The 27,178-nt window shown below is 42.4% G+C and overlaps 1 protein-coding gene across 4 annotated transcripts in view; it reads right to left on the minus strand.

Moving 5' to 3' along the window:
- Nucleotides 1–27,178, minus strand: part of PHACTR1 (phosphatase and actin regulator 1) — a 323,130-nt gene that overhangs the window by 290,207 nt on the left and 5,745 nt on the right. For all 4 annotated transcript variants that reach the window (XM_063325904.1, XM_063325902.1, XM_063325903.1 and 1 more), the window contains 2 exons: nt 18,624–18,770; nt 16,352–16,498 (listed from right to left, as the gene is read on the minus strand). In XM_063325904.1, the coding sequence (XP_063181974.1) occupies nt 16,352–16,498; nt 18,624–18,770 (294 nt within the window). The remainder of the gene's footprint in view (nt 1–16,351; nt 16,499–18,623; nt 18,771–27,178) is intronic.

Consider the following 27,178-nt stretch of genomic DNA (forward strand, 5'->3'; position numbering starts at 1 on the left):
TGTTCATGTTGCAGTAAACCAAGGTAACTGTAAATTACGAATCTCATCATAACAAGGTGTTGGTTTTTTTCTTCTTTTTGATACTGTATTGGGTCTTTAGAAGCTAAGTTGTTCTATGAACACCATGGCAGGAGCACATTAAAACTTTAAAAGGTAGACAAAAAGAAACAAAGAATTATAAAAGCTTGTAATTTATTAATTAATAGTAATTACTTAAGTTTAGAATCTGTCATACTTCTTTAGATGGACTATCACCTTACCCCTTCATATCCCACCACTAACTTTAGTCTCCATGCCTGTGAAAAAGGAGTTCCTGATAGGAAGGCAAAGCTTAGCCTTCCAGTTTCACCTTCATCTTTTTCCAGAGTGTGACAACATTTGGCTTTTTGATTCTTGGCATTTAAGACTCTAGTACTAGAATCCCTGCTACTCCATTAACTACCAAATAATGCATCACCTGACAACCATTACTATTTTAAAGGAAACCTGCTAGAATCCTGACCTCCGCTATTTTATTTTATTTTTTATAATAAATATAGCTTTGGAAGTGCATTAATATTTGTAGCCTAAAGGCTTTGAAAGTACAGTTTGAACAGTGAAGAGGCTTAAGACAGAAGATATTCCATATTTCATAGCCTGTGTTTTTCATCAAATCCTTCAGGGACACAACTGTTTGGGCTAGATTCTATCCCCAACCCTCCAAGTCCTTTTACCCATAAAGTCCGCATGCCAGTAGCCATCCCAGTTCAGATCCATGGCAGCAAACAGACAAGAAGTGGATGTGAATAAACCATGACTGTCATACTGTCTGCTGATTTTCTTTCAAATTCTGCCAAACAAACCAACAGTGGCCATGCCGGAAAACCCTAAGACTGGCATGCTTCCATAAATGCATGCAATTAATAAAACTACATGCAGGTTGCACAGTGAAGAGCAATGTTGAATCAGGGAGTATGATGGGCTCTTTCATAGGATTTTCAAAGGCCATACACCAAAGTAAGCTCTCTGACACACTAAGGCTAGAACGGAGTTTCCAAGTACTGGGTAGCAAGCCCAAATTGAAGCAAACCATCTATCAGGAGAACAAGTCACTAGCTCTGCATGTATTTCAAATAAGCTTCATGCTAGCTTCATGTCATGTTAGCATGACATCACGTGGGTCACATTGTTCTAAAAGATACAGAAGCAGTGAAAACTGAATCCATCACTACCACCACTGCCTGGTAAGCCTGGTCTAGGAGAATCCAAACCCTGTTTGCACTGCTGTACAGGTTTAAGCTTCCAGGCTCTTGATTTGCCCAATGAAACGGACCCACCTGCTAGCATCTATTTCTCTTGCTCCCCTCCACAAATGCAGAAGAACCAATGTTTTAAAGACGTGAATCAGCAATGAAATAATCATCCTGCACTTCAAATGACCAAAATGAAACCGTTTCCATGACTTCCATAAACAGTGTGTCTATTATTTCTCTGACCTTCCGATGAAAATGACCAATGTTTTCTGGAACAATTAAAGAACGGCAACAGTTACAAAACCCTGAATTGTCTGTCCTTTAGACGCTACAGAGAACAAGAGCTCAAAGCCTCAGAACAAGACCTCAAAACCAATTCAGTGCATCAGTTCCTCTGTGTTAACATCTAACTCAGCAGTGCCTACTAGTATTTCAATATAGTCAATTAATACCTATCTGCTAGCACCTCTAGGATGAGAAACACTGGGAAGTCCGGATTTTTTCACCTCTCTGTTGCACTAGCGTACTAATACAAGGAAGTATATAGCACATCAGTTTCCTCATCAGGCCAGAAGTCTCCTCCTAGTGCAGACACCATGAGGTCCACTGCACATTACTTTCCAGAGGGCATCCTGAGGACAGTCGTAACACTGGGGTGGGTAGCTTTCCCTGGGATATAGTTTTTCCTAGATAGAAATAGATACATTTCTAGGATGTGTCAGATTGGTCAAGCATGCTCTGTGGAGATGCTCTTTGAATGTAGAGAAATGTACACAGACGTACAAGTATCCAGAGACAAGCTTATGCTACTGCTCTGAGCGGGTTGCTTTAGATCTGGGAATCCCTGGGAAATGTTTGGTAGGCTTGGAGTTCTTCCCCACAGAGAAACTGTGTTTGGGCAGAAACCACAAGCAGCCCAGCACATCTGGCAACCATAAACCTGTCCAACTTGCGAGATGTTATGAGGCTGTGTGGGCCAGCAGCCCAAGCAAGGTGGAAGAGGCTATGCAAAAATTAAGGGTACACTGTGATTAGGGACCTGAGGAACACTCCTGCATTCCTAAAACTGGCTGTGTGCCCCAAGTATGTTTCAGCTGCATATTAGGGTGCACATCAGACAAACACATCCATGGCCCTGCTTTCCAAGAGATTGGTCTGGCAAACCCAATTTGGCCCCTTTAAAACTGACTGTGCAAGCAGGGAAAGCACAAGATTCTAAAGAACAGTTATGAGTGAGAGCAGCAGGAACCGCTATTTGAGTTGATGTGATGAAGTGTTCCCCTTTCTCTCCAATGTCTGTTCCCTGCACTCTTCCGTGCATGAGCACAGCCTTCCTCTGAACACGATACTTCGCAGAATTGCAAACAGTTCTGAAGAGGTGTGTCAGCACCTCGGGGTCTGTGCTAGGCCTCCCGAGACAACACAAGCGTCCTAATGGGAATATATGAGAAGAACATCATCCACTCCGCCTCCTGCCAACACTTTTATTTGGGACTGGTGCCAGTTTGCTATCTCTTTTCTGAAACAAACGAAAAAAAGAAGGTGCTGAGATTAAGATCTCCACAGAGCAGATTTTCATTTGCAATTTAGAGACTGACTCAGGAACACACTTCTGATGTTTGCTAATGATGAACCTAGATGCATCCATGCTTTCCCGAACTGGGTCCTTCCACAGTCACAATACGCCAAAGCAGGAGGTGTCTAGGGAAGTCAGTATCATTGTGAGACAGTAACTCTTTCTTTTGCATGGCTAATTACGGAACTAATAGAGTATTTATTTATTTATTTATTTGAAGAAGGATGCTGTAATGGTGATCTATCAGAAGCTGTGTAATAGAAGCTCACTTTGCAGCAAATTTAAATACTAACCACACTGATCATCACACTAAAGCTCCTGCGAGACATATTTCATTATCTTCCTCAAAGGGCATTTCAAATCTGATGCAGCAACTCTACCTTACATAGAAACTAATTAAATACGGCCATCTAGTTACCGTTGTACCAGTGAATCTTAATTACCCTGCAACCCTTTAAAAGTTGTTTGGGAGACTCATTCTGATACAGTGTAAAAAGTGAGAACTTCAGATAACTATTTCCTACACATTGGGGACTAAAAATCCTATTACATAAGGGGACCTTAGGATAGACAGATAATTTAAATGAACAGGAAATCAGTCAGATCTATTTTTCTGAATGTTTTTCATTTGTTTTCAAGCCACTCTGAACTACTCCAAAACTTCATTAAAAGGAAACTTATTTGCTCATATTCTGTATCCTTTCCCTGAGGGGACAGGGAGGAGAAAGAAGCCTGAAAAAAATTACAAAAGCATTGCTTTTACTTAATTATGAAGCTATCAGAAAAGGTTTCTAAGGTGAGGTGTGCGTTGTAACGAACACATTGTTATAATCCTTACAGGGCAAATCATGCAAGTGCAGTGACAAGGTACCGCAACAACATAAGAAGCTTCTCTGCACGAGATGCATGCTTAATCCTTTGCTCTGAGACCAATGTGGTTTCAGGGTACTGTTGAGTCAGTAGATAAAGGGTTGAAAAAGAACCTTATTGGCTTTTATAGTCACTTTAGCCAATACAAAGAACAATACAAAGAAGCACTGTCACAAATAAATGCTAGTTCTCCAATCTCAAAAGATAACTGTGATGCAGACTTCAGAAGGCAGAACACATCCTTCAAAGAGAGCATCCCCTTTACCACACAGAATGGCACAGAATTAAGGAAGGGGATTCCTAAGGGAAAAGCATCAGAGGACTTTGTCAGAAGAAAGGGGTTAGCACTCAAGGTTCTAGTTTACAGATGAGAATAAAAACTTTTAAGGATACACATAAACACCTGTGCACTTGTGCCACAAGGTACAAAAGAACTGGCAAGAAAAAATATCTTTGGCTCACATAAAACACTCTGTGCATAGACATTTATAGAAACTGTTTTGGTAATGTTCTATGGGAAGTGAGTGAGATATTAAATTAAAAAAATGCAGTACTCTAAAACCCAATAAGCAAAAAAAAAAACCCCAGGACATTTCAATTCTAGCACAGAGGAACATCTTTCTTCAGTCCAACAGTCTTCTTTTCAAGGAAATACATCTTAATGATTGAATCCACTTTGGCCATTCTCCCCCTCCCTCCACACATAACAGTTCTTCCCAGAAAATGTCTTGATCTATTCCAAAATTTGGAGGGAAGAATTGTTAGCAAATACAATTATTAATCTCACTTATTAAGGCCACTGTGATTGGAGAAGACACAATGCAGGTCGTCTCTCCACCACTCAATCCTTTCTTTCTGTGTGATTTCTAAGTCTCCTAAGCTTCTTCCTTATGGAAAGGACATATATGGAGGCTGGAGATGACTTCCCCTGGAGTCTTTAAGACACGCTTGAAGACAGGCGAAGGACAACAGATATGTTCTTGTGTTCATTGAATGACATATTAGTTAAGTGGCCACACTGTGAGCAGCAGCAACAATACCCCTCCCATCCAACAGAACAAATAGATGAGGGGCACTTTTATATACAGCCTTGGATCTTTTTCTAAGATAGCATCACCAGCTAAACCAAAATATGAAAGCTGATCTAAGCTACTGACAATACCTTCTTCAAGAGCCAACCCACATTTCCTTGCTTAATGCACTTTAAAACTCTGCCTTAAATTCAGTATAAAATTCTAAAAGGGGTATAACACTGTTCCCAAAGGCAAACCACCCACAACGTACCATTCAACAAGGGAAGCTGGATGTACACTAGTGGCTATGGTACACTAAAGCTCTATTGCACGCAAAAACCTAATCCCATAGTTGCACACAAGTGAACAAACAAGACCAAGGGTGTTCCAATGTAGCGACAAAAAGTTACGTGGGTGGTCAGATGTTTTGAATGATGTTTTGCTAATACAACTCTGGATTTTACTACAGCTAATACTGTCACCATTTCCACTTCTTCAGTATATCCCTGTATCTCTTGCTGACAATAATCCTTTTCTGTTATGAGCTTTAATGAAAGCTAAGTGCCTCCTTATTCACCACACTTATATATAGCTGATACAAAGTTTTATTTTATCAGACAGAGGGAAGAAAGCAGTTTAAAAGAAGGATGTATCTCCAAAAGGGTAAGCAAGCAGGTCCTATGTTTTGCTCCCTCTCAACACTGGGCGCTACGTTAAATTGCAGTTAGCTACAAATACCCGTAAGCATTGCCAAAAGCCACAGAGAGGAAAGTAACCTGAAACAGCTATGATGAAGGAAGGAACACCCACCACTGCTCCTGATCTGTCTACCAGCCACCAGCTTGGGCAATTGAAACAACAAATGCACATCGTTCGGAGCGATCCCTCTGCTGCCCACTTTAAGCCTTTTAAACTCATGCTGGTTAACAGATGGTCCCTGCGCGCTCCTAAGGCTGCTGACACATACCTCTAAGGATATACAGCCACTTAGGTGGGTACCTGCTAAGATCACGTTCCTGCTGCCTGGGGCAGCATTAACTGTGAGCAGGTAAGTTTAGTAAGCCCTGACATTTTTTAATGACATCACCCGCCCTACGATGCCTTAATCTTGGTGACTCTTTCCCCCTGGTTTCCTATTGTTATGTCATGAAGCCCGTTAACGAAAAAGCTACATTCCATCTGTGTAATGATACTTCCCCACCAAACATTTTTGCCACTCTCCCCTTGGGTCTCCTTTAACACTGACAGAGCTGTTACGTGCACTGCTTGCAGAGGGGAAAGCTTGCAAGGTTAGACCCCAAGGTTACTCAGTGATGCCTATCATGTTTTCTTTAAAAAAACCCCAATGTTACTTATAAATTAATTTGTCCCAAAAAATACTATTTCAAGCAATCTTATCAAATTTATCTCACAGAATGGTTTGCTATTCTGAGCCTTGAGATAAGACTAAACTACAGATCGAGTCTGATTGATTTCTTTTTGCCTTATAATTATAGGCTGTTATTTTACAGGTTATTAGTTAACACCAGTTTATTTTTTATTATTAGCTTTGAAATGCTTCAAGATTTTGCCATGCTTCCACACAGAGAAAATTAAAATGATCAATTGCTTTCCATTTATTTTTGGCTATTTCAACCTTGTAAGTAATTGTGCTAATTTTGAAACAAACTTTTAAAGTTTTTTTGGAAAAACGTTCATCACATCAGTGAAATCTAAAGTGCTTTCATACGTAGCGCAAGTCATAAGGAATGATGAACAAAGAAGGTGATAAGACACAATTAAATTGTTCATGAATGGATGAACGTGCCAGTTTGCTTTAAATATAAACAATGACTACTCATTAACACCTTAATGCAGTTTATTCCTAACTCTCCACCTCAGTATTTTCAATAACCACAATGACCCAAAGAGCACTCACTAAGCAGAGAGCAGGAGCGATCATCGCTCTGGGGAATGATTGTCTTAACTGGCTTCACGGAGGCACCATGTAGATTACAGAGCTCTTAATCAGAGGTCCTAAGGATACAGGGCAATCATTTAAAGCCATAGTTCCCAACTCAGAGCTTTAAATGCTGGTATGGCAACTTGCCCAACCTAGGAGGGACAGCCTTCAAGAAACTGCAGGCCAACATATCGCTGCTGCCAGCATAAACACAGGAGAATGAGAAAGGTGGCAGGAAGAGAGAGATGCCAACAACAACAACAAAACCCCACAGAAGGCAGAAGCTGAGAGCATCGCGTGAGATATTCCACTGCAGACCTCTTCACCATCAGTCTGCACAACATGACCTTCCCACCCATGTGCTCCCGCAACTGAGACTAAGCATAGGGAAGAGCCGTTCTCCTCCAAACGTTAGGGATGCCTTGTGCATCAAGCGCAGCCACATCAAGGTCTCTGCATTTGTTTCTGGCACTTCTCTAGTGCGAGAAAACAGAGAATTAAGCAAAAAAAAAAAAAGATACGTATGAAAACTGTACTATCATCATCTCAGCAAGGAAAACAAAGGACCATTACAGATGTCAGATGGGAGTAATCTCTTTCTCAAGGAATACTGCAATATAATTATTAGTTTCTCGTTTCATCCTAACTGGGGGCATATTTTCTGTTCTGAGAGAGATTGCTATGACTTAGTGCAAAACTGTAGTGAAATGGGACTAGCTTGTGACAGACTCTTTTAACTTAAGGCTGTTTCTGATGGCTTAACACTGTTGTAACACTTGGCTGACTTAGGATTTTTGACTGACTGAGGGAACTCAGGAACATTATTCCCAAGGACATGCACCCCAGTCAGTTCTCAAATCTAACCATCAGTAGACTCCTTATCCTTTTATCCACAGAACAGAAATAAGGACACACAGGCAAACAAGTGCCATACTCAAAACAGGTCCTCCCCAGTTTGGGGCATCAAGCTTGCGTCAGGCTTTAACTATTTCTGACACTCTAGCAAAGAATTAGATTTAGGCTTGATGAAATTTCTCTTCCATTTTAATAATGCATCAAGTATTTAATTTGCTTATAAACTATTAACCAGATGACTGTCTGTCCCAGTACTGTAAGCACTAACCATAAAAATGATATTGCACCATAAATTATGCATAGCAAGGATTTTCTGATTAACCGAAATATGTGCTGCAGTTGTTACCCATCGTAGTTGAAATGGCATGTGTCCATACAGTATATCAGCATGCAAACATTTGTCACATACTTCCCCTCTCTTACGTACCTCATAACCAGAATGAAACCACAGTGAGTCTGGAGTGCAAAAGAAACACAAGTATTTCATTTTTCAACCCTGCCTCCCTATTTTCTTGATGAATTTGCCACTCATTTAAGTTGTTCTTTGGACGTCGTCTTCATTTTGTTTCTTATAGATTGAGTTGTAATTTCAAGATATGAGAATTATTATGAAGTCTACAGTAAAGGCAATAATTATCTTTTAAGTATTCAGCAACACTGGCTCCGCAACAAAACCTAGGGAAGGCAACCATGTACCGAGGGCCAAGCTATAGCCTCAGCATATCAATATAAAACAAGACCACCAATGCAATCTAAGTGAAGGCAACAGAATTGCATGATTATACATGGTAATTGCATGATTATAAATAATTTTACTTGAGAAATATTCTGAATGAAGAAAACATTTTTAGTTGATTATATCAACAAATTGTATTACCATGCAAAATACATTAAATTTATATCACTAAAATGTTAGAAGTGACACGTTTTGCATCTTATCCACAAGAGATACATTGTCATGAATATTTGTCACCAAGAAAACGTGAGTACAGCCAAGTTTTATTTTGCTGCAGAAGTATAATAATTCACACTGATTCTACAGTCTAAAGTCTAAGCACAAGAAACAACTGCTAATAACACAATATTTCATTAGCATTGACTTTTATATTATCTGAAAGCAGACAGCCCAGGACATTCTTTCTGCACTAATGACTTTTGTCATACTGCAAAAACTTAAAAACTTTAAGACTGATTCTGAAGGCACTAAGATGCCTGGCTGGGAGTATTACTGTGAGTAGTCCCAATGAAACCAATTAGCTGACTCAGAGTAATTAAGCATTAAAGCTAATTATACCTGTTACTGAGAATTAGGCCCTTTCCTTTCACTGAATTTTACAGATAATAATTCTGAACAGAGTTGCCAGTTCTGACAATTTTATCTGGAGTTTTGGAAAATGTACTTTCCTTAAAGACCTCATTCCAAGAAGAAAACCGTGGTTCCTGAAGAAACAAGAAAAATAAAAGGATTTTGCAGTGTCCCATCTTACAGGAATAAACTTGGTTGTGCTAAGTCAACAAGCACATTGAGCAAAAGACAAATATAGAGATAACTTCTTACTCAGGCAAATTCCGCCACATCCACTTTCTTGAAGAACCAGGTTAGCAACAAAAAACTACAGCAGCCTTAAAATCACACGTATTGCAGACAGCAGTAACAGGCAGCAGGTCTGCATATTCCAATCCCAAAATAAACATATACCTTCCTCCTATCTCCTATCTCACGGTTGTTCCACAGCAATGTCGGTGCAATTGACTGCATGGGTATCAGCTGCCCCCCAACACAGAAAGGTGATGCACATGTACAGTGCCACAGGAATGGTTAAAATATCAAAGCTTTTTTTAGCTAATTCCACCAACACATTCAGCATTCAGAGAAATGGATCTTGTGTCATTTTCCTCTTGCCAGTTCCATCATTTTGACTAACTATGCCTTTCCCTTCACGTTGTCCCCAGTTAGATTTGTTAACTAAAGCTTGCATCAACAATACCTTTTGGATGACAGCTGGTGAAGCACGGGCATCTCTCCCCTTTACAGGACGTGGAGAACCTGTAATCTTTTTCCCATCCGGCACTCGCTGAAGGTCATAGTCTTAAACCAAAGGTCTCCAAAGCCATGTACAACAGTTAAAACCCCCATTGCTGTTAATGCCCACTTCTTCCTTCAAAACAGACTGTCTACCTGTTGCATACAATGTTGATACAGAAGTGATTCCAGCCACTCCATTTAGCCCTGGCACGGGACAGATATCTCAAATGGCATATTCTTGCCACACAGTGGGTGGCGTTCAGTTTGGAGGCTCATTTTTCCAGGTGTGTGAACTCATGCTCCCAGGGTTAGAAAACAGCCATGAAACGAGTGACGGGCACACATCTAACCTCTAGCTATACTCCAATTTAAGCAGCGGTGAGACTGACAGTCATCATTCGATTAAAGCGCAGGCACAAGTTTTGGTAACGCAAAGCCTGATGGCAAAGGAGGCCAGTTCTTCAGGCCCTTTTATAAAGGTATTTAGAAATGCTTTGCCAAAACTGGTGATTTGGCTTCCTAAGTATGAGAGGATCTCCATGACAATAATCTGAGGGACTGATTAGAGCAGAGAGAGAAAGTGGAATTTTTCCAAGCATGCATTTTCACTAATCTTTCTCCAGAAAGGAATAAAACCTCCCACACATATTAGAAAGCCTACTACTGCATATTTCTCTCTCCCCCGTTCTCCTGAGCCCAGTCTTTTCCACCTGAAATCTTAAAGCCACCATAATTTGAAAGTACTTTTAAAAATACAGATATGCCGTTCAGATTACCTCCTCAACATCATTTCTAATCTGTGAGCTCCATAAATCCAAAGTAGTTTAAATTCTTTTATCATTTAAGGGATTATTTATTCTAATCATGAAACCATGCAAAATATTTCATTATGGATATACACAAACATACGCTGGATAAACAAGAAAGAAAAAACACAACTTCAAATGTGATAACATTTCAAATAACTGCAGAGATGATTAATCGGGTTAGTGTACTAAATCATATGTAAGGATGACCAGGGGCAAACTCAGAGACTTCAAAACATATTTTTAAATCAAATGGTGGGTTTTAGAGAAAATTAAAAATGGATGGGATGGAAATTTCCTGCAGAAAATCCACTCAAGTGATTTCCCTTTATTTTCACCTATTTAGAATATACCCACCTCAGCGAGCTGTATAAATATTCTTTCTTATTTTACACAGTAACAACATAAAGTGCACAAGCTCCTCCTTGATCACTGCAGAAAAATATATCATATCCTTTTAGACAAATCAACACATATGAGGCTAATACACATGACACTATCTTTCCATTAGAAAGGAAAATCATACATCATTTTACTCTCCTAAAAGTATTCAACACAGCTCTAAAGCTATAAAATGGAATGAATACAGCGATACAACTAACAACAGTCAGGCAGCCTACCATGAAGGCTGTAAGAAGCACTAAGGCCCAAAAAGAGCGTGGAAGGTGCCAAGACAATGAAAGTGGAAGAAGCTTTTGATTTCAACTTTGTGCACGGTTCAGACCGGGAACGTTCCCGCATATAAAACCAACAGTCACCCTTTGTGTCCTGGCTTTCCCCCCACCAGCTCTGCATCACGGAAACAGCCGACTATGAACATTTCCCAGCTCACTAACATTTGTCTCAGCCATTCAGCAGTTTCTGCCAGGATCCTCCTCCCTCTTTACACCCTGTGAATTAATTCTGCTTGCAGCAGCACTAACACAGGCTGCTGTGGTTTTTTTTCCTCTCCCTAACGCGAGATGTTCGTCACTGCTTAAGAAGAGTAAACGGTACCAAGTACACTTGCCTTTCTAGACACAAGGACTTTTCTTCTCTGCACGTGGCAAAATTGTGCAGAGCCACTCAGTCCTTTCCCTCCCAGCTTTCCTTTCCCAGAACACATTCCAGGAGAACATGTGGCTCCATACCACAAAGAGATAAAACAGATCTTTCATCATTGAAAGGAAGCAGAGATGTATATTTCTACAGTCTGGCTCAGATCCCTGGCTGAAGTCAACACATGACTTATATCACTTGAGGACCCAGCCACTTCAGTGAGATTACTGAGTGACTTCAGTACACTTAATATCTGCGCTGCGGTTCAGGGCTGAGCGAGCCAGCTGGGCTCCATAGCTAGCACAGGCTGCACCATCCCTATAAGGTCTTTCGCTACCTCTCTCTCTCCACCTTCAGAGCCTGGCTCCTGCAACTCTCTGTCCACAGGCTTCTGTTCAGCTGCACATGCTTTTTAGTCAAGGTGGGCAGGATATATTGAAAAGTTCCCCTCCCTTCATTTCTCAGCATGGAAGATAAATATATTCTTTCTGAAGGAACACCCCCTTTTTGCTGACCCCTACTACAGCTACGGCAGTCATTCTGGCCTTACACATTCTCCAAGGCATTGGCTTGTTTTCTCCCGGAGTCTTCATTCCCAGGTTAAATTCTAAGTAGACAATCAGCCTTGTTCAAACAAAGACTGACATTTGGTGACCTCCCTGTACAGTCTCAGGAAGGTCCCATGGCACCTGAGATAAAGACGACTTCTCGCATCACTTAACAAGAAGCCAGTCTGCTAGAATCAGTTTTGCAAAGGATTGCCATATAAAGCTTACTCTTTTTCAGATAGGAAGGAGTAAGAGTATCTGTCTGTATACAGAGGTACCTTCAATACTGACTGACACTTGTAAGGCCAAAAGAGAACCTGATCAGATCAACTCAATGTGGTAGTCCCCCCTCCCCTAACAAACATCAATAAAATTCTGACAAGGATTCCCCAAGCAGGCGCATGAAGGGGAAGGCAGAAGAAAAGCCCACACATCTTGGATCATTTAGTGAGAGTTTTAAGTGGTCTATTTCCTTATCAGTCATCAGCTCTGATAATTTATCAAGCTTGAAAGCTACCTACCATGTGTTGCCATTTTAAAAGTACAATATTTCGCAACAGGAAGAATAGAAATTGGTCAAAACCTGCAATAGGTCAAAACCTGTAAAAAAACCTTGAACTTGTGAACTGGTGCAGGATCAGGAAAGGGATTATGCTACTGGACAACTGTCACAGATGGAGGCACAAGTTTTCAGAAGTAATTTGGGATTAGCTTTTAGATGCCTGAATCAGAAAGTTAGACAGTTTGAAAACTGCTTTTAAGAAGACATGTACGAAAAGCCAATGATGGATGTTAAGAGATGGAGCCACGCCAGATTGCTAATCATAATAAAGAAAACAAAAGATCACCAGCCAAAAGTGAGAGCACATTCCACATTCCTCTAGTGTCACACTGGAGGAAGTCTTTCAGAAAATTAAAAAATTAATTTCTGTATGTGGACTGATTCAGTATCAAATATGCAAAAGGAATTCATATCTGTCTATAGTTTTATGATGTTATGTAGCTACATTAATTTTGGCAGGAAAGGTAATTTAAATCCTTTGGGAAACATTATCCCCTTGATATGAGCACATAACTCAGATTAATAGGTTTTGCATATGTATAACAGTAGGGAGAATAACCCTGAGTTTGGAAAACAGCTTTGTATTTTAATCAGTTTGGGAACATCAGCAAAAAAAACATACCAGGGACAACTAATCGAACAGCATTTGTTAACTCATGCTAGGTAATAATTGGAAATTAATTGATCAATATTTAGAAAGAAACATAATAAACAAGTGTATTTTGGAAAATCAGATAAAGCAGAACTTTTAATATAATTGAAAGGGCAGGTAGAAGCTGCACTGCTAATCATTTATAAATTGTGGGTTTTTTACAAACCAGACCAAATCTGTGCTATACCCAAATTGTATAATTGACTCTGTGTATGCAATCTCTCAGTTGTTCAACAATACAGATAACAGCAGTAATGGTATAATTATAACTTACAGCTGAAGTAGATAAAAACCTGCTAGTTCTTAACTAGTGGTTGTAATTAAAAGCGGAGAAGAGCAGCATTCACTGCATCTCCTTATGTTTCACTAATAAAAGTGGATTTTAAGTTCCAATACAGCAAAGCAGCTGCACGCTACACCCAAGCCCTGACCATGTCCTCACAGAAGACAATGACTGGGGAACGCAGCTTGACCTGTAGCTGCTGTAGGAAAAATAGCTCTGTAAGCAGCGGTTGAGCAGCAGCTGTAGATATGGAATGCACTAAACGGAAAGCAAGTGATAAGCATGTAAAGAAGAGGTTAGTTCCTGCGTCCCAAGCGTCACTTTACTTTTGACTGCATCAACGGGTTGAAGAAACGGCATTACTTCCTTTCCACCACCTTCCCCCTGCACAGGCAAAGAAACGCACACCCCCTTGTTGCACACACGCGCACTGCCAACCCACGGACAGCGAGGGAGGACACGACAAGCCGGGACGTGCCGCGGCCACCCACGGCCGAGTGCTCAGCGCCCGCCGTCCGCCCCGGCCGCGCCGGACGGTGCTTTCAGCACCACGGGCGGCGGACAGCGCCCGCGGGCTCCCGCCGCAGGGGCGAGCGGGACGGCCCGGTCCCTCCCCTGCGGGACAGCCAGCACCCCCCGAGGCACCGAGGGCTACCCCGCACCCTCCATGGCACGTCAGTAAGGTCACTAGCCACGCAACTGCACACGAAAACCAGGTAAGTTTAAAAACTGGGGGGGGGGGGGGTGTTTTTTGGTTTTTTTTTTCCACACATACCCCCCAAAAATACATTCAAGAACATTGCACCTCATAAATAACAAGTTTCAAAAGCACACCCTGCGCCATTATCAAGTACGAGCAAAAGTGGCTAAACAAATTTTCCTAAAAGCTGTTTCCTTGGAGCAGAGAGTTCCCAAACCCAGGCTGCTTGGTTCATGCTTTCTGAGCAAACAGAAGAGTAAAATCCAACAGCTCAGAAATGAAGTGGGTACCAGTGGCACGTTTCACTTGCTTTTTGGCTCACTCGCTCAATACTGGTTGCTAAGCGATTTTTTCTTTTTAAAAAGCTCAAAACTACTCACTGCCAGATGGATTAATGAAAACACACACTTGCACTACTTACAATGTTTTTCATTTATATTTCTTGACACACCAGTACTGTTTCTTTTAATTATTTGTTTTAAAGGAATTCCATTTCCAGGTTCAAAAGTAAAGACATAAATGAAAGACAGCCAGGGAGAGGGGAGGAACAGAAAGAAGCTAAATGTAATTATCAAATTTTTCTGTGGACTGCAGGAAAGAGGTACCTAGAGACTTGCACATCCTCTGGGACTTGCAGCAAAGACGTCGTCTAGCTCAGCATAGAGATATGAGGCACCAGGTGACCTGAAGGTGCCTTGCTCTTAACTGGTTTGTCTATTTATAACTACATGACATAACATTACCTGTGACAGCACAAGTCAACGCAGGGTTATTTCAGCAGTCAAATAACCATACACAGTCTCCCTTTATTTACACTTTACGCATAGTGATGCTCTTTCCATTTTCACTCCCAGTTCTTTAGAGCTGAAACCTGGAATCTGGCACTATCTTGCAGCCTGTGCCCTGAAATGCCACCCAACTTACCTACAGCTTGGTAATTTTTAAGAAGTCATGATCAGAAAGAAATAATGACCCACCATATGATGTAACCAACCATTCTGTCAATGGTAAAACCAAACTGTGTATAAGCCATTACCAAGGCTGTGATTACTGCGGGGATAACGGGCGGGGGAGGGGAATTCGTTCCATTCCCAAATGGAGGAGAAAACGCATCTCTGCCATCTCCAACTTTCTGCCAGCTTAAAGCGGGGAGGAGGGATGGGGGAGACTGCAGCATGGCAAACAGCAACTCCGAGGCAGCTCTTTTCCCTTTACAGCTGGCAGTGAGCTGACGCGCTCCGCATCAAAGAGTTGGGTCATTTTGTGCGCTGCTGCTGGGACGTGCTGGAGGCTGCAGGAGAGCTTCCTGGCTACAGATCCTCCCTCACCTCATCCCCCGCAATGGACAAGGGAAGCCTGGTTTGGTGTGGAGAACCAGCAGAAAGAACTTTCTTTTCCTTTGTTTTTGAGAGCAAGTAACCTCTGGTGTAGTTTACTGTTGACAGAGCGCATAAGGGAAGAAAACGTCAGGGAAGGAGGGAAAACCACAGGCCTACTAAGAAAGAAACAGGATTGTCACCATGTACAGGATGAACTGAAGGGGACAGCCAACATCTCAAGGGAGCCATGAGGAAGAGGTGGCAGAGAGGAAGAAGCAGCAGCAGAGAAGGGGGACAGAAAGGCCAGGTAGAGACTTGCAGAAGGCTTGTCCCGGTAACGGGCAGGAGGAGGTGAATGTGTGGAGCTGGAGGTGTGTTGGTAGAAAGCATCAGGCTGCACATCCAATGAGAGTCTCAAAAAGCAATGTGGGGGACCTCATGAGACTGAGAAAAAGTGGCCAAGGCAGGCACAACTTTCCTTGCACTTTTGAGGCACAAACCCAACAGGGGAATAAGGCAAAGAGCGAGAGGGGGAGAGCCTTGCTAAAACGCCAAGGGCAGGGTCTCCAGGAGGGGTGCCAGAAGAGCCTGGCGAGGAGGGACAGACCAGAAGTCTTGCGGGAAGTGCTACCAGGGTCTGCGAGGCGAGGGGACGAGCAGCGGGCGGGAGAGGGGTGCGGGGGTAAGGGGAGCCGGTCAGCGGGCCAGGGCCGCAGGAGGGAGGCCGGGCAGGTGCGAAGGAGCGGGCGGCAGGGCCGGTCCAGGCCGGGCGGCGGCGCCCGGGGGAGCCCGCCGGCGCTGGCGGGGGAGGAGGCCGCGGCGCCGGGGGCGGCCCCTTCCCTCCCTGCCTCCCCCGCCGGTCCGCGGGCGGCCGTGGGCGAAGCCGGCCGTCCGCCCCCGGCGCCGCGCCGGACCGGGCTGCCTCTCACCTGTCTCGAGGTTGAAGGAGATGCGGGCCTCGGCGAGGTAGGGGGTGTCGCTCTTGGAGCGGACGCGGCGGATGGGTCTGCGGTCGATGTCCTCCTCGGAAGATGCCGCCATTAATGTGGGCACGGTGAGCAGCGTGGCCCGGCGAGCTGGTCGAGGGCGAGCGGCGGCGCGGCGCAGGGCGGCCGGGCGAGGAGGGGGCGGAGGGGGCGGGCGGGGAGGGAGGGAGGGGGAGAGGCAGGGGGAGGGGAGGACGGGGAAGGAGAGAGGGAAAGGGAGAAAGGAGCGGAGGGAGGGAGGGAGACAGGGAGGGAGGGAGACAGGGAAAACCCGTCAAGGATCTGCGGACGGGAGCGGCCGCGGCGGCCCTGCCCGCCGGACAGCGCCTCCGCCGGCCGAGTCCCTCCCGCAGCCGTTCGCCTCAGGGAGGCGACCTTCGCTGTGCTCCCCCTCGCCCCCGGCCCTGCCTGTCCCCCTGCCCAGGGGAGGCCGAGGCCGGTGTCCCGGCTGAGGTGCCGCCCCGACTCAGGGCAGGGTCCCGGCTGAGGTGATTTCCCGCCCCCCCGGTCTGGCTGAGGTGCCACAGGCCGACATGGGCCTTTCTGGCCGAGGTGCCACCCAACAGGGCTGGCACCTCCCGCCCCAGTCTTGGGTAGCCTGAACTGCTCTCTTCTAGCCGAGGGTTCCCAAAACTCCGAGCACGGCTGGGTGGAGACTTGGCAGGATGGCTAAGGGCTCATCCCTTCACCTCCTGGAGAAGAGAAGGCTCCGGGGAGACCTTATAGCGGCCTTCCAGTACCTGAAGGGGGCCTACAGGAAAGCTGGGGAGGGGCTGTTTGCAAGGGCATGTAGTGATAGGATGAGGGGCAATGGTTTTAAACTAGAGCAGGGTAGGTTTAGATCAGGCATTAGGAAGAAGTTCTTTACAATGAGAGTGGTGAAACACTGGAACGTGTTGCCCAGAGAGATGGTGGAGGCCCCATCCCTGGAGACGTTGAAGGCCAGGCTTGATGAGGCTCTGAGCAACCTGATCTAGTTGAAGATGTCCCTGCTGACTGCAGGGGGGTTGGACTAGATGACCTTTAAAGGTCCCTTCCAACCCAACACATTCTATGATTCTATGATTCCTTCTCCTCTTTCCTTGGGCAAACCCATTAAGTAAACCAGAATGGTGCACCGGGCCAAGCGCTTTAAAATGCCAAGGGGACTGAGGAGCCTACGCTCAATGTTTAAAACTGACCATCGTTTAAAGCTTGGGACTCGTACTCATAAGTCGCTTTGGCAGGTCATTGAAAAAAACATGACCATAGGCAAAAATCAGTGACTCCATTCACCAGCTGCAAACTGGGGACACTGTTTTTGCTGCTTCTCTCCTATGCCGTCTTCTCTACTTAGTAATCAGCTCTTTATGTAGGTGTTATTTCTTACCCTGTGATTGCAGGCTGCCTGCCATGTTAGGGCTCCAATTTCGATTGGGACCTTCAGATGCCAGAGTAATACAAATAATTAAAACTGCTATTTTTAAAGAAAATCTTGATAGCACAAAAGTACTACATAAACTGAGAGTTAAACAGTTAAAATATGTGCCAGGGAGTGTACTAGTTCATCCCATTTAATTCGGATTTTTTTAAAAAAAAACAATCTGCTTAAAGTCACTAAGTTGTCAGTACTTCCAAAATCTTTTGTTTTGGTCAATCTCAATGAGAAAAAGGACCAGGGAATGACAGGACTCAATAACTCTGAAGGCAGCAGTAGTAACGTTAGCTGGTGTGAATTTTGGGGAACAGCTCTCTTACTTGTTCCAGTGGAATCGAGAATTTTCTGTTACACTTTTGCCAATTAAACCTATAGAGGTTTGGGGGCTTGCTGGATGCTCTTCCATGGTTATAATGTTGTGTTTAGCTGAAGTCTGCTGTTAGCTCTAATCCCTTCATAAATGTTCACAAGAACTTTCATGTTTCTGGATGCCTGGAGTGGATAAGATATAAAGATATATTTATATCTTTTTTGCAAAGCCATTCTCTTTTGCTGTGATCTCACTGGCTCACCCTAGCTCAAACAGGGGAAAATCTTTAGTTAGTACTTGCAGGAGAATTTTGAAAAGGATCCTGTTCATACATGTGCAGGTGCTTGTATTTAGACAGCCGTGACATTCTTGGATGTCTGGTGAACCACTACACCCCTTGTGAACGAGGAGGTACCATCTGGTGCATCTGCATCTCAAAAAAAGTCTTTCATTAGCATCATATGCTGTTTGGCAAGGGGTAGTCTTACCATTATCAAGGTTGAAGCAGATCCTAGCTTCTTCCAAGTAAGGGGTGTCACTCTTAGACCGGAGTCTTCTGATGGGTCTCCGGTCTATGTCATCCTCAGAAGATGCTGTCATCAGAGTGGGCACGGTAAGAAGAGTTGCCCGACGAGCTGGTAAGAAAGAACAAATGAAGAGGAGAATAGCAGGAGAAAGGGAAAGGGGGAGGAAGAGGGAGAAAAAGAAGAAAAGAGAAGAAAAGAGAAAGAAAATCACTCAGTGGAAAAAGAGGATCTGTAGCAGGTAGTAGAGGCTGTTTGCTGTCTCACATGCTGCAGAATTTAAGAGCCGCAGTGAATGATGACAAGAAAAGATTGCTGTGTCGTGTGCCCCAAAGACACAGGTTATAGCTCTGTTACTGCCACAGCTTGCTTGTTCAAAGTTCCTAGTTTTGCAACTTAAACCACTCTTTTTACAATTTCTCAATAGCTGCAGTCTCTCTTTTTCTGAATACTGTTTTTGAGGCTGTGATGCCTGAGTAATGGAAGCATTTAAGTGTTTGCTTAGTTTGCAGAAATCAGCGGAAGCTATGCTTGGGACACATGACGTGATGCCTACAACAACTATTCCAGAACTCAGTTTCTTGTCCTCTTCATTTGGGCACTCAAAATTAGCAGCTACTTTTTGCTCTTGATCACTTTATGTCTTAGTTTCTTAGTTGTGAAACAGGGAGAATCACCATTTTCTTTCAGTAGGGATTTTGTGAAGATATAAATTCAATAATATTTGTAAAGTATTCATATACTTTAGTGAAGTACCAATGAAAAGCCCATGAGGAAATTAAGATTTCTTTCTTCTGAACAGGGTTTAAATGGCTTGGGGCCATGCCTTCAAGGAGGAGAAAGCAAAATATTTAATACTGGCTCATTAAGTGAGCACTGCCCACTCCATGCACTGATGAAGCAAATGGTAGGATAGTAAAAAATTACTGTGTCATCGTGCAATTAGAAACCGTACTATAATACATACGTATAAGGAGACTGAATTAATGTTGCAGAAGCAACCTTCATCCTGGCATTGCCTAAGTATTTAGCACTTGACCGTACAGCCCAGATAATGTCCCTTTAATGTAGGTGTCTTTTATGTGTAATGTAATCATGAGTGGCTATTGAATGCTTTGGGTGCTGAGCCTATAAATTACAAATTACAAACAGAAGAGCCTCTATAAATATATCCACCTCACTTCTCTCTCTGAGTAGATAAAGATTGTCAAAAATGCTAGATGGGATCTGTCTGATCACTGAAAGCGTGAGCACCATGCACAAGTACCTTCTCCGTGTGTTTCTTTCCCCTCCGCCTCATATGGAGCTGGAAAGAGAATTTCAGAGCTTAAAAGTCTAACCTTCCCCTTAATGAAGGACTGTTAACATTAACTTCCATGTGGGACCCTGTAAGACCCTAGGAGCCTAAACCCTGGATGTTTCTTCCCATTTGGGCAATATCTGGCATAACAGTCTTAGGGCTTTTGGCAAGCCACCACACTTCAAATAACTATTAATGAACTGTATTTTCCTGCTGGGACTGGAGAACGTGACTGATAGTGACTAAGAGCATGTTCTGCAGCCTGCTAATGCTATGATTCTTTTAAAAGTTTTTTAGAGTTCCAAGCAATACATGTCAATCAGAAGCCTTTAGATGCCTAAAACCTGACTTAGGTGTTAGATATGATAGCATATAATTAGTATGAGTTAACAAAAGCTGTCACACTCTATTTTTCAATTTGTGGCATTATGTAGTTTACTAAACAAGCGTATCTGCGCTGTTGGGGGTAGCAGTTATTTCTGGTCTAACTTCCTTGTTTTCTGGCTTTAAATAGATTTCTTTCAAGTTTTTGCTCATTTATAACCTAGAATTTGAATTTGAACTAAGAGCTAAGGGCAAGAGTTGAAATTGATTTAATGGGATCAACTATTTAGATTAAGCTAAAGTAAACACTGTGACTAGACTGTAAACTATTATTCCCTTGTAATAAGGATGTACACTAATGAAGATAAAAGAGAATGGAAAATTTCTGCTATGGAGAATTTTGTGTACTGCATCATCAAAATTACACTTAAGGAAGATTTATCTGCATATGAAGCCAGCATTGTAAAACTCATCTCATAAAACAACCATGTAAAAGATTTGTCTTTTAAAACTGGCATGATCTAGCTGTAGTTAAAGTCAGTGAAAGGGCACCTGTGCATTTCAGGGCTGTCTGGATCACAGCACAGGAATCTATTTGGAAAAAAAACAACACAAAATTGCATATACATTTATGGTAAACAGAGAATAAGAGTGGGCTTTTCTATATAATTGTTTATAAATCATTTTTACCTTTTGGGTCAAAATATTGGGATCTGGCTTGTATTCATTTTGACTAGAGGTAGGTGGGTGCTGGCAAATGTTTCCTGGAGTGATCATTATATATTACTTTGACAACCATGATTATCTCCCCTTTGTGCATATTAGCAAAAGGAGTTTTCAAGAATGACTGGAAATTTAAAGTAAACATTGGAAAAATTTCAGAGGAAACTAATAAACGTTAAAACATTTTGCAATAAAAAACTAAGACCAATTCTTTTGCAGCCAGAGAACTGGAAAGTATAGCTGATCACATTCTGATGTCCATACAGTGATGATGAATATTTACGCATGCCATGAATATACTGGTACATGCTCTTTTCCTGACTGTAATCCATAGCACTCCTTATTATGAGAATGACTTGCCATATATTTTTTAGTAAAGCTGTCAACTTTAAAGCTGCCCAGTGTGACCATGGGGTCCATCACAGAAAACCCACCAGTATCTCTAGCTTCAGCTGCTCTCCACAAACCAGCTCTGTCTCTGGAACACTTTTTTAGGAGATGGTATTTCAGGAAAATTAGAAAGTGTCATCTTGAAGGTCTTGGAGTAAAGGAATGTCATTATGATACACATTAAGGGGCCCACTTATGCTGCAAATGGATTTGACACCAGTGTCCGAAAACTCATTTTAAGCAGCCTCTCTAACAGCACACGGAAGGCAAATCAGTCATTTTGGTTAAATTCTTTCATTCTGTTTGCATTGTTTCTCATAGGGTTATGCCATGATTGGCACATTGCGGCAACATCTTGTCTGGTATTTCTTAGAAAGGGAAAAGGTTGCTTATGGAGGAGAAATGCCTTAAAAATAGAAATGCCTTAATGTATATAATGACACCTTAGAACTGATTCTATATAATCTCACATTTGTTGTCTCAAAATACTGTATGTTACTGAAGTATGACACAAGTATGCGTTTGGGAGAAGGGAATGTGACATACGGAAATTATTATATTGCACGTTCAGAGGCTTTTGAACATATAATTTCAATATATTTAGTTACATCTACAGGTGGTCCAATTTTTGAATGCTATTTGAAATTACTGAAAACATGGGGGACAGTTTGCAAAGAATTTTTGATGGCTTCTATTTTTTCCATTAAAATACATTTCCACATATTTTAATAAAAATATTAGTACTAATTTTTGTTTGCCAAGAATTAGCTTTATGTTTTGAAGAGTTATAATATTAATTTTTTTTTAAGACTTGTGGTTTTTAGAAAAATTTTGGACATTTTTAATCAGAAAACTTTCAGAGGTGAAAAGCCATCATCCTAAAAATCAGCCAGAGAAAACGTGAAATATTCATCTACATTTTTCCATCCACTTTAAATAATCAACTTTTATTAAAATGTTTTTAAAATATCTCATGGGTGACACAAGTACCCTGGTCATTTTGGGCTCAATAGGGTTTTCATCTAGAAATCCTAATTTGCATAGCAGTTTCTCACCTCAAAATGGCAAAACCTTTTGAGACCTGATGATTTTAGTCTTAGTGCAAGCGAAGTGCTAAAATGTTTCTGCTGGAGATGTCTAGACATAGACACATTGTAAAGGGTGTGTTTCTGACGCATATAATCACAAGCAACTTCAGAGGACATAGAAGTAGCCATAAAGGAATACTGGTTTACCTCAGAAATCTTTAAGACTCTCTTGAGGAAAACCTTATTTTTCAGGGCAAATTTTGAACAACTTCGTAGAATACCTATGAAAATATTTTAATTGCTGCTGTTGCTGACTGAGTAGGATTCTTTCTTACTACTTTTTTTTTTTTTTTTGTTAGAGAAGCTTATGACCTTCTTATTCAGTTCTCCTCCTTCATGCTTCTGTGGAAAGGGCCCGCCATGGCATAACATGTAGATAATGCACACAGAAATGTGGTTTTTGCTAAATGTAAGCTTTAAAAACTTTAGTTCAGGTACATTTTGATGTGACTGGAACATGACATTCCATCTGTGCTAAAAAAAATAAATATGACATTGTGAATAATCTTTTTTAAAGACAGACCAAGCAAGGGGTCCAAATGGGTATTTACCAGGAAAAAAATATTTTGGTCTGATTTGATGCCACTTTACTTCTGTCTTTTTTTAAATGCAACTGCTAAAGAGCAACATTTGGAGGATGAGAGATGAGAAATGGAGTATGACTGTCAGCAGAAGATATGTGCAAGCACTGGAGAGGGCATAATTTGTTATTTATGAAGAATGATTTATAGGCTTGTGTCTCCTGGATAAACACAGAAGCACATGCATATGGATTGCTGCGTGTCTCTAAAGCAAGGCTGTTGAGATCTTTGACACCGGTTTGATGGACATCAGTAATCTGAAAGAAAGTACTTAGATACGTAGTATTCAAACACAGGCCTGAGTGTTGCAAACAATAGCACACAATCAAAGGGACATCCCCTTTTATGCACATGCTTGTTATGCTGGTTTGTGATGGTTGGGTAAATGTACACACAATATGGCTAACTAGCATTTTTTTTTACATTTTAGAGGAAACATGCTTGTTCCTCTGATGTTTTGTCCGAAGGCATAGGCTTCAGAAAACAGACTATTAAAAATAAATAAACAAACAGCTAAATTATTATGAAATAGGGGCAAGTAGAGGCTTGGCTACTTAAAATTAATTTGTAATAGGAAAAAAATTAGATTCAGTTTTCAGAATCAAATTTTTTCAAGTGTGATCCATGCATAGGTTTTCTAAATTTTTCTTTATATAAGGGTATAGAGAACTGGATCTCAAGCATCCTAGTTTTATTCAGATATGCTGCTGAAAATTGTTATCTTCCTTATAGATCCTTATTTCTTCTGACTTTAATTTGGCAGACTGGATATTGAAATAAATGAACAAAAAGCAGCTAAAGTACAGTTACTGCAACTCATCGTGAGCTATTTTTATACCATTGGTGAAGCTAGGCTACCTGACTCTGCAAGCCAGAGGCTCCCATCACGGTACTCGGTTGCCCATTCCTAAAGAATGGGGACATGCCAGAATAGGAGGTGGGAAAGGGAAAAAAAAAGTTTAAAAGGGATGAAGGAAAGGTTGATGGTGATCAGTTACTTCCTTGGATTTAAAGGGAGGGAAATTACATCCAGAATGCACATTTGCTGCTACTAATTCTTCTGTTATTAATGTTATTAGTCTAAGAACTAGTGACATCACATGAATGAAAAGAAGAAAAATACCTGCAAAATAACATAACTTTGAAAAGATGTTAATCTGTAGGATGGATTAGTCACAACATTTTGATGGATGGACTATCCTAATATTACTTTACACAAGGAACATCTGCAGTGGAATCATTCTGGATTAGGATCTGGGGATAGTGCAGCAATTGTAAACAGCTTTTGTAAAATACTGGGGAAAATTTAATATGCAAAAGCAGAAGGGAAATAGCACTAACTAGTCAGTAGTGGTTAAAGTCAAACATCTAGAATGAGTCAGCACTGTGTGAGTTAAAATAAATGAGCAAAAGTGAAGCACAGTGAAATAAATAAACTGTGGAGGCAAAGTGTGAGGGGAAAATGTGGAATTAAAACTATACCTGGGGGTATGTTACTAAACCAGGAAAACTGATCAAGAAGAAGAATTTCCTGAAATCTTTTGAGCAATCAGCCCCTATGTGTCTATACAATGTTGTGCACCTGTTTTCCCTTGGTCCCATGTACTATATTTTTGTTTTCATATTTTTTCTACTTTACAGTTTTTCATTTACTCCTTAGATTCATCAAGTAGATTGCAGGAATGTTGCAACCAGTAAAAGCATACCTAATGTAGTGGATCTATACATTATTTATAGATACAAAACATAGTTTAAGATAAGCCTTCAAGAGGGTTTTGTTCAGTTATTTAAATATGCACAGTGTATCCTGCCAAATGGACTGGCAAGTAACTTCAGGTATGTAGGAGCATCTTGGAAAAAAATTAACGTAGTTAATTTTAAGCTTCATGCCCCCTGCTGGTGCGAAAGGAGATAGGATTGGGAAAGTGGATGCACACGTCTCCAGGAAATTAGAAACGATTTTATCCTTGAGTCAGGAGTCGCCTGAGAGCTGTGGGGACCAGAGGGGGCCCCTGTCCCAGTGGGGACCAGAGGGTCCGACTGCAGCACAAAGGTGGACCCACTCAGCCCAGAATGGCATCCTGACCACACAATGTCTAGTCTGTCCCGTCAGGTTGTGGTGTGGTGTTGCCAGAAGCACCAAGAGAGGGGGTGAGTCTTAGGATCCCTTCCATCGGACTCCTGGCTGCAGAAAAGTGCTACACGCAGTCTGCGATACACAACTCTCCTTTTATGACAGTATGTAAAGCCTTCATTTATAATGTACTGGGCAGAAGTCATTCTTCTCTCTTAGACTTCATGCAAGGGACTCCACCCCTTTGTATACAATGGAAGGGAGGTCTCCCTCATTTCTTAATCCTGAACAAACCTGGGTGAGAGCTAGGTACCAATGGCCAGGGCCCTACGTGCACTCCCTGCACACAGTTTAGTTGGCTATGCTCAAGGCAGGCTCTCTTGATATGGCACAGCTGTTGGAGAGAGCGGCTTGAGAAGCCCTGACCAGCTTTGGAGCTGTTTGAGAAAGGGGTAAGAAGCCTCAACAGCTGCTCCCTCCCTTCTTTTGGGAGCTACGTTTACACTGAGGCTGTCGCCCACTTGCTGAGCAAGGCTGTGGCTGTGCCTGTGGCTGGCTGCGTTTCTCACCAGTCCACATCCTGACTGCTGACTTGATGTCCTGCTTGGCCTCATACCTGCCTCATCACCATGGTCTTGTCCAATGATCTGGACTCTTGGCTGAACCTGGTGACTGTCATGGGACCTGCCCTGCTCGTGTGCCCTGCTTCTGCTGCTCCTCAGTGCCAGCCTGCTCAGCTCTGTCAAATATGAGGTCTTTCTTTGCATGCTCCAAAGCATAACTTCTTTCAAGTAGAACTTCAAGATCAAAGCTGATGTCTCTCCAAAGTAGACTACAGCTGAGACAGGATCTGCACATTTACTGCTTTGGATTACAACTTGACTTGTTTTGTGGAAGTTACTCCCTTTCCTGAATTAGGTCCTATATTGCCTGTCAACACATGATTCCTCTATGCAAACAAATGCCAATAGCACAGGCATCTTTCACCCAAGTTAGTGGTCTAGGCTTTCATAATCAGTAGAGAGAATAAGGTATGATTTAGAGTATCCCAAGGAAGACGTCTGAAATTAAGTGAACGCTGCTTTTAAAATTACTGTTTCTCTCCACGGATACATACCAGGCAAGTCAGAAGCCTGAGGTGGAAACATCTTCCCTGAGGGCACCTAAGGAATGAATGAGCTGAATCCTATTTCAGGCCCCATCATATGCTTTCAGCCCTCATGGCTGAAAGCTGTGATAGATTTGTATTTAGAATACATTTACATCCAAGAATGACTAGTATCTTGCACACACTTCAAAGGGAAAAGACTTATTTGAAAATTAAAGTCCAACTCCATGCTTAGATTTCAGATTTGGACTTTCCTCGGGCAAGGGGCTAGATGCAGGGGATCACAGTCCCTTCTTTCCTGCTTCTGATTTGCAGATGCGTCACCAGGCATTACGCACTTGGCAAGGACACCCCCCATACATACAGCCACATAAGAGACAGTCAGGGAGGGCTGCGGAGCTTAGAATATTTCTGGCTGGTATCTGAAGACTACAGCCAGCTGGCTTCATTTACCAAGTTTTCTAAATCTAGATAATCCTACTGCCAGATCCAGCTTTTGAGACTTTTCCATCCCTTCTGCTTCACTTTCCTTGGAGGAAACAGGGAACAGCTGTTTGAACAGTAGATGTAGCCCGAATGTCCAAACATCCTCTGTTCTGCGCTCAGCCCACGGGAGCGAGGTGATGGCTGCTTCTGCAGAAGGAAAGGATGGGAGAGGAGGCAGCTGATAAGGTAGCTCTGCACTTTCTGCAGCAGCAGGGACAAGGTGGGGGCATTAGTGCAGGCAGCAAGGGATAGAGAACCGTTTAGTTGCTGGGGGCCAAAACCCTGTCTCAGTCTGTTTGCTGAGGACAGAGCATGCTGCCTTCAACTACACAAGACCTGAGGTCAGTTGGGATTTGATATCATCTGCTAGCAATGCCATCATAGCTCTTTGAGTTCCTTCCCAACATTTTGCAGTCCTATTCCTTCGCTTCTCTTCCACCCACAA

This window comes from Chroicocephalus ridibundus, chromosome 2 (assembly GCF_963924245.1).
Source record: "Chroicocephalus ridibundus chromosome 2, bChrRid1.1, whole genome shotgun sequence".
NCBI lineage: Eukaryota > Metazoa > Chordata > Aves > Charadriiformes > Laridae > Chroicocephalus > Chroicocephalus ridibundus.